The sequence below is a fragment of the Triplophysa dalaica genome, chromosome 19 (assembly GCF_015846415.1).
Source record: "Triplophysa dalaica isolate WHDGS20190420 chromosome 19, ASM1584641v1, whole genome shotgun sequence".
In the NCBI taxonomy this organism is placed as follows: Eukaryota; Metazoa; Chordata; class Actinopteri; order Cypriniformes; family Nemacheilidae; genus Triplophysa; species Triplophysa dalaica.
In genome coordinates, this window is record NC_079560.1 from 10,715,875 (window position 1) to 10,723,321 (window position 7,447).

The following is a 7,447-nucleotide window of genomic DNA, read 5'->3' on the forward strand; positions in this document are numbered from 1 at the left end:
TGAGCTCAAGGATCAATATAAAATTCATTTTAATATCTAAAGTACATACTATTTTCAAACCTAAGCAATATTGCTAGAGTCTCTAGTACAAAACCGTGCTCCGCAATTCATGGCATTCAACATCATCATATCACTCTCGCTTAATTTAAAATGAAGAACCTCTGCATTTTCCTTTACTCTTTGTGGCTGTGAAGAACGAGGCAGAACTGAGATGCCTTGCTGTACAGCCCACCTCAGCAGAATCTGGGCAGGGGTTCGACCACAGCTCTTTGCTATAGCCACTACTGCCGGCTCGCTCAAGAGAGCTCCTTTACCGAGAGAGGAGTACGCCTGGAAGTGAATGCCCTTCTCTGTACATAAATCCCTCAGTTCCCTCTGGATCAGCTTTGGTTGACACTCCATTTGAAAGACTGCTGGGGGCACAAGGCACATCGTGAGCAGCTCCCTAATGTGCTTTGCAGTGTAGTTAGAGACTCCTATTGCCTTGAATTTCCCGCTTGTGTAGAATTCCTCTAGGGTTGCCCAGCTCTGTGCCCGAAACACTGCATGACAAGAATCCTCTGGTTCAAGACCCTCTCTTCCAGGCCAGTGGACTAGATAGAGGTCAATGTATTCACAGCCTAGCTGCTCCAGACTCCTAAGGCAACCTTCGTTTGCCCTGGGTCCATGGTCTGAAGGGGAAAGCTTGCTGATGATAAAAATATCTTTACGGCTAAGGCCATGCTTGGGCAACAGCTCTTTGAGGATTTGCCCTAGTTGTGCCTCATTTCCATACACAGCGGCTGTGTCAAAGCTTCGGTATCCTGCTAGAAGAGCAGAGTCCACACACTGGCATAACTGATCATAGCTTTGTAACTTATAAGTGCCCAAACCCAAGAGGGGCATCTGCACCCCTGACATCAAAGTGACTGACGGTATTTCATTAGGTATCATTTTGATATGAACACCTTTCAACCCTGTAAAGAGAAAACAGAGCGTTTTAATCCTGTTCTGTGAAGCGTCCTTTCTGTCAAACTGGCCCATGACAAGTTAAAAAAAAAAGAGATGCTTGCTAACATTTTAATCGAAGTTAACATTTCAAACTAATCAAATATTATGATATACTTACGTGTAGTCTACTGAAGGGGTAGGAAGACAGAATATAACTGCGAGCCTTCGGGGTACGGTCCGCGTGCTGCTCGCTTGCGCATGCGCTGATGCGACATTCATTTCTCAAACGTTATGTCAAAAGTCATGTTTTGTCATTATTTATGTACAGTTTAACGCATTTCTTGCAGACTAAGGACACAATACAATATTTACTGCTATACAACATTTACATAGCCTTCTCTTATAAGATATTATTTTTTCATACTAAAATCTATTACAATAACCACCAAAAGGATGTAAAGCTACTAAAGATCGAATATGTTGTCGATTCATCTACTTCCTCACAAAGGGAGTATATTTAGCGAAGTGAATGGTCTCTTCCATTGACCTCCCTTCAAAAAAATAAGTTTTGAGACGTAAATCCACTGCATCATTTCTTTAGGTCATTTTTGTGTAAAAAAAAAAGAGGGTGTATTGTTACCGGGGATGGGCAAAATGACATTAGATATATGACATCAGTATTAAAACATTACAGGTTAACAAAACCACACAAGAAAACAGATTTAAAAACCATCATGTTGCCTTTATTCACCAAAATATTTGAGGATCACATATTTATAAATGAGCATCAAGCAAAATGCCAAACTAAAATGAAGTCTTTACACACTATTACACTTTATTCATACATTTTCATCTTATAGTGCAAATGGTTGAAAATAGAGATATAGATCAGACATGTAATTGTGATTTAGAGGTTGTGTGATACACATCTAAACTGGACGAGAAAGCTCATACTGCAGTTAATGAACAACAAAGCAAAATTATAGATATGGCCTACCGTTATCTATGGGGTTATAATTCTTTATTCCAGCTGTCACATGACATCCTACTCTACACAAAAGCACTCACCGTTGTCTGCATTTTCAGTAAAAAAGCAAATCTTAGAAATTAAGAAAATTTTTAAATATTGAGTGACTGCATTGCATGTAGGAAATAATCTTCCCACCACAGTGGCAAATCTGAGGTCTGTAGCTGGAAAAATGTTTTAGTGTCTCACGGTTGATAATATATCTAATAACTTTGCAAATAACTTTATGCCACACCATATTAATTCCAGTCAGTTCTGTTTAAAAACTAGATGTAGGGACAAACTAAAGTAAATTTTTTTTATAAACTATTAAAATGTAATCATGAATGGGGCAAGCAAATAGCCTGACACTGTAATGCTAAGCAGTTGTTAAAACAACATTTATTTTATGAATCACACATCAAATGATCTTCAGTTTAGTGTCCTGGAGTAGTAAATCATACATGCCTACCTGGTAAAAAATTAACAGCTTTCTCAGAATAAACTAGTAGCTCTATAAAAAAAACTACTATACGTTTTTCTTTACGTTTTCTGTATGCACAGTTGTTAAGGTCACTCTTTTCGTGACTTCAATACTGAACGTTATTTAATTCTAACCATCCTTCAGGATTCACTTTTATTTTTGCCATTGAAATGGGCAAGAATTTAATTAAATAGTCTTTTAAACTACATAAATTATTCAAGATAATCAAAACGGGTTAAAAAAATGATGGGGAACCAGAAGATTTTTGCAAAAAAAATCATTTGTGACATCGAGTTTTTGGTCAGTTGTGAAAATCCTATTAATATATTTTATAACTATTCTTAAAAAGTTGACTAGATATGACTACCCAGCATGAATTTGTGTGAATGTGGCTATACTGAGGAACTGTGGGGAAAGTAAAAACATATTAGGGAATGCAGAAAAGCCAGCACAAACCAAATTGACGTGTTCAACTGACAGTATGAAAAATGATCATCGATGTCAGCCACTGAAACCAAAACAAATCAAACAGGCACTACAAGTTCATGAATACATACAACATATAATTTCACAAGGAGAACAAAAGACCAAATAATCCACCTTGAATTACTACTTACCTTCACTTTCAACTCACCTATTCTGAGGAGCAACAAAAGAGCGGGGCTGTGCTGCTACAGTCAATGGTTTCAAACATTGATTTATCTTGGCCAGGGGTCACAACAGGAAGACAATGATTGGAATTTAAGGTTTAAATGAATGCCTTAGGCATTTCGTATGATGTGGAAAAGTGCGACATGTTTTTATTCGAATCTATTTGGAAATTTACTTTACACTTCAATGACCAGGTCACAGAACAGTTGCATTCCACGAATGATAAACGTGAGCGAGTGAGACAGGTAGAAAGAGACTCAATTAAAAACTAGTGACATGAAAAAACGTTTCATCTAAGTCAGTCGACATTTTATTCAGGCGGCTAGATGGTGAACAGCGATTGGTAAAACAGGTTTTTATATTTAATCAAAACAAGCATATATATTTCTAATCATTTCCAAACAATCGCAATGGTGTTCGAATGGACAAGATGGTAAAGGTAGCGGTTTCGGGTCAACAGTCGAGAAACAGGTTTAAAGAATTTTTAACATACGTACATTTTAACAGAGTTGTACGCTTACAATGATGTCGTATGCACAGCAGTAGTACAAGTAGAACAGGTAACAATGTTAAGTATTCAGTAATACTTTCAATCACAAACACGTCCATTATAATGTAAAGCCAAAGTAATTCTATCATATTTAAAAACTTTCTGAAGAGTCTGCGGAGTCGAAAAATCAGCTATTTTCTAAAACAGCGTAATATCGAAATACAGTGTACAAATTGCACTAATGAATCAGCGTTGTTTTAAGTGTGTTAGACGGTCAGCATGTGGTTGGTCATTTGTTTTCCCGAGCTTCCTTTGACCGGTGGTGCTTTATCCGACGATGCGGCGGCGAATCCGAAAGTTGGGCGACTTGTAGATGTGATAGGTTGATCAGTCAGTTAGCACATAGCTCCGCCCACAACCACCTCAACCCGTTTCCTCTCTGTTCCTTCCCACTCTCATCGAACATTACTTCTAGCAACATACCAAAGCAATTTGCCTACACCCGGGTAATCCATGGAAGAGATTTAACAAAAATAAATTAACTTGAATTTAAGAAAAAAATTGAGAACAAAAATGAAAAAGCAACTATGATGCAGGACTGAACATTATCTATACAATTTGCTTTCAGAGACATGGTATTTAGATTTGCCTCTCCGACCCCTGGAAAGATGGTGACAAAAAAAGGAAAATATAAGAAAAATAAACGCAGGTAAACATTGAAAATGACTTCTTTCTTAGACTTTAGCTCTAAAGAAAAACCAATGATAATCCAAACACTCTTTTTTTTTTAACTCTACCAATCAGAAAATTATTTTGTATTGTACAACCTCAGCAAATTCCCTAAAAATGTTTAAAACAAAAACAACTTAAGTCACCAAAAAAACACGGGTCACTTAACAAAATATTTAAACTGATATGAAATCGCAATTATAGTACATTTTACATGCTATAAAAAACAGGTATATTTAACTTTCAATTTGCAATTCCTTCATTGGCCAGAGGTAATTCTATTAATAAATGAGTACAGTATTAGCTGTTTGACCCGTTGTCTAAAATAGCTACAACCACAGAGTACTACAAAATTCCTCTCTAACTCCCTGAAGGTTCGTCCCTCTTCGATTACTTGTCCCGTCAAATAATAAAAAGGGACTATGAAATTCCAGGACAAAGCATGCCTAGTAGCTACGGCTGAAGCCATTGCTGTACTTGTCCTCCAAATAATCATCCTTATCAAAGCCTGAACCAATAGAGTAGCGCTGATAGTGGGAGGAAGCAGCGGTGGAAGGGGGAGGCGGAACCGAGCTAGCACCATTGCGGGCGAAACCACGGGCGTAGCCGGCAGAAGAGGGTGGAGGGGGAGGCGGAGGCAGGAGAGAGCGACGACCACCAAGAGGACTGCGCTCGCGGTAGTAGCGAGGGGCGAGAGGAGGCGTGAGTGGTCGCTGAGGGGGCGGAGGGCGTCTGTCATATGGATCCCGATCGTAAAAACGCGGGGAGACGGCAGCGTACGGGTCATGGCGAGGGCCCCTCTCGTACATATCACGCTCGTAGTAAGCGCGTGGTGGCGGAGGTGGGAGAGGAGGGGGTGGAATTCGACCACGGGGTGGATAATAGTCACGGGGCGGCGGGCGTGGTGGGAGAAAGTGGGGATGGTGGTGTGGGTGAGGTGGATAGTGATGTGGAGGAGGAGGAAAGAAGTCCTCCCCTCTGCCATTTCTGGACGGATTATTGCGAGACAGAGAAACAAAGATCTTTTGGCCCTCAACTTTGGAGTGGTTAAGCTCTGAAATAGCCTGCAGAGCCTCGCTTTCCCTCTGCATGTGAACGAATGCATAGTTCTTTACGATATCACACTCCACCACCTTGCCAAACGGCTGGAAGAGCTCCTTTATTTTGGCTGCCGTGACACCTTCAGGAACATTGCCCACGTAGATCTTGGTGGCATTGCGCACCTTTGTGGTGGCATACTCTACAGTGATACGAGAGCCATTCAGCTCGTGCTTGTGTAAAGCGGAGACAGCCTTCTGAGCGTCCTCTTCCTCATCCATATGTACAAAGCCATAGTTCTTTAGAATGTCACAGTCGGACACCGAACCGTACTTTTCGAACAAAGCTCGTAGCTCTTCTTCAGTGGTCTCTGAAGCGACGTTGCCAACAAATATCTTCACCATTTTGGACAGGAAGAACAGATCTGTTTTTTACTTGAGAAATCAGTCTTTGGTTGATTGCAGGTGAATGGTATCAAACCCGGCAGTTCCTAGGCCAAAGAAAAAACACAAATAAACACGCAAAATCTATGCAAATCCACCACAGTTCAACCAAGAACTACAATAGCAAAACACAAGCTGAAACAAATTCCAAGTAGTTATTACCTCAGCCTTTTGGCCATCAACAAAAAAATTCAACACAATGCATTATAATTTAATTTATTAATTCCATTTTATATGTTTATACATGAACTAACATAAGAATCCCAGATGTTTGTTTCACCGAAAGCACACGCCGGCACGGAGTTAACTTCCGGCCTGTATTTGGTTATAATATAACAATTTATTTTAGATGTAATTTACATTAATATTTTTAGCATATTAATTGTATAAAATTAATCAAACTACTCAACATTTATTGATTCTTCGCGGAGATCTCCCGGAAGTAAAGTTTGGGCCACATAACGTTTGTTTGTGTTGTTACCGCGGAAACGGTCTTTACGTCGCGCTGTTAAATCAAATGCCATTACGTGACATGCGTAAAAAGACACCCGTAACGTTACCTTAGTTCACACATACTGGACAAAATACACTACAATCTACAATGAAGACTTGTAGATTTATCTTAATTGAATTAACATCTATATGTACGTTACACCGCTATACCAAATAATTGAAAATGTATTTACTTACATTATATGCACAAATATTTGATGTAAATTAAGATACCGGTTAATTCCATCCTTTCAATGATAATGAAAGGCGTTAATTCACTTTTCAAAAACGCGTTGATTTTTAGTACGTGGACAATCGCAATTGAACAGCTCTTGTAAACAGTCTGTAATATAACTCGGAGTGATACTACTGATCAGTCACGCGCAAAGCTATCGTGCTAATGCTACTATCATTAACCCCCACGACTGAGGAAGTGGCATAAGTAACGTTAGTTCAGATATTTAGCATTTTACAACTCTGGTAAACCAGCAAACCTAACCAGTAACAAGAACCTGATGATGTATAATAAGTTTGTGTACCTAAATTACAAAATGTTAGGTTCACGTGAGGACGACGTTCATGATGAGACACTGGCGTAATGAATGTATTGTCTAAACAACTAACGTTACATATAAACAGCCATGTACTGGCGTTAGAAACGTCGCTGCACAAACGGAAAATGAACAATGATGTAAATTATAGGTGAAATATATAAACGTTAAAACTCACCTTCAAAACGCAACTATCGAAGACGCGGGCTATCTCGCCAATAATGGATGTTGACGGTGCAAGTGCTTGGTTTGATGGGGGATGGTCACATGCAGAGAACCGTTACCGAGAGGTGGCGCCTCCTAGCGACTGACTCCAGTTTTGACCTCACAGAGGTTGTGTTTCATTCTTCTGCTTGTTTCATAAATCATTACGGATAACTGCATAACAACTACAAGCAACATTGATGAAGCACTGACCAAATTTACCACCTCAGTTCTGTCATAGAGATGTGCAAAGTCCCGCTTTCCATTTAAAGAGACAATCGTCAAACGTAAAAGGGAGTGTGCGAATGAGCAGTAGCTGGAGCAACCCGGAAGTTTCTTTTAGCGCAATTTTAGATTTTTGATTCCGAGCGATTTGAAGATATCATACTTCCCTTATTAAACAAAAATTGCTGCCCGATGGAGTTGCAA

At 39.4% G+C, this 7,447-nt stretch overlaps 2 protein-coding genes across 3 annotated transcripts; both read right to left on the reverse strand.

Annotated features, from left to right (window-relative positions):
* Positions 1 to 38: 38 nt before the first annotated feature.
* On the reverse strand, positions 39 to 3,202 carry zgc:110782 (uncharacterized protein LOC541358 homolog). The gene is made up of 2 exons (XM_056731648.1): positions 1,109 to 3,202; positions 39 to 956 (listed from the first exon to the last, which is right to left on the reverse strand). Exon 2 carries the CDS (start codon positions 931 to 933, stop codon positions 61 to 63), a length of 873 nt encoding a protein of 290 aa, XP_056587626.1. The 5' UTR covers positions 934 to 956; positions 1,109 to 3,202; the 3' UTR covers positions 39 to 60.
* Positions 3,203 to 3,354: 152 nt separating this feature from the next.
* Positions 3,355 to 7,151, reverse strand: zgc:77262 (uncharacterized protein LOC402952 homolog). Of its 2 annotated transcripts, none has more exons than XM_056731646.1 (2): positions 6,993 to 7,151; positions 3,355 to 5,818 (listed from the first exon to the last, which is right to left on the reverse strand). In XM_056731646.1, the coding sequence occupies exon 2, from the start codon at positions 5,730 to 5,732 to the stop codon at positions 4,737 to 4,739; it is 996 nt and encodes a 331-aa protein (XP_056587624.1). In that variant the 5' UTR covers positions 5,733 to 5,818; positions 6,993 to 7,151; the 3' UTR covers positions 3,355 to 4,736. The 2 variants fall into 2 exon arrangements, with proteins under 2 accessions (XP_056587624.1, XP_056587625.1); XM_056731647.1 differs by lacking the exon at positions 6,993 to 7,151 and adding an exon at positions 6,182 to 6,259.
* Positions 7,152 to 7,447: the final 296 nt, after the last annotated feature.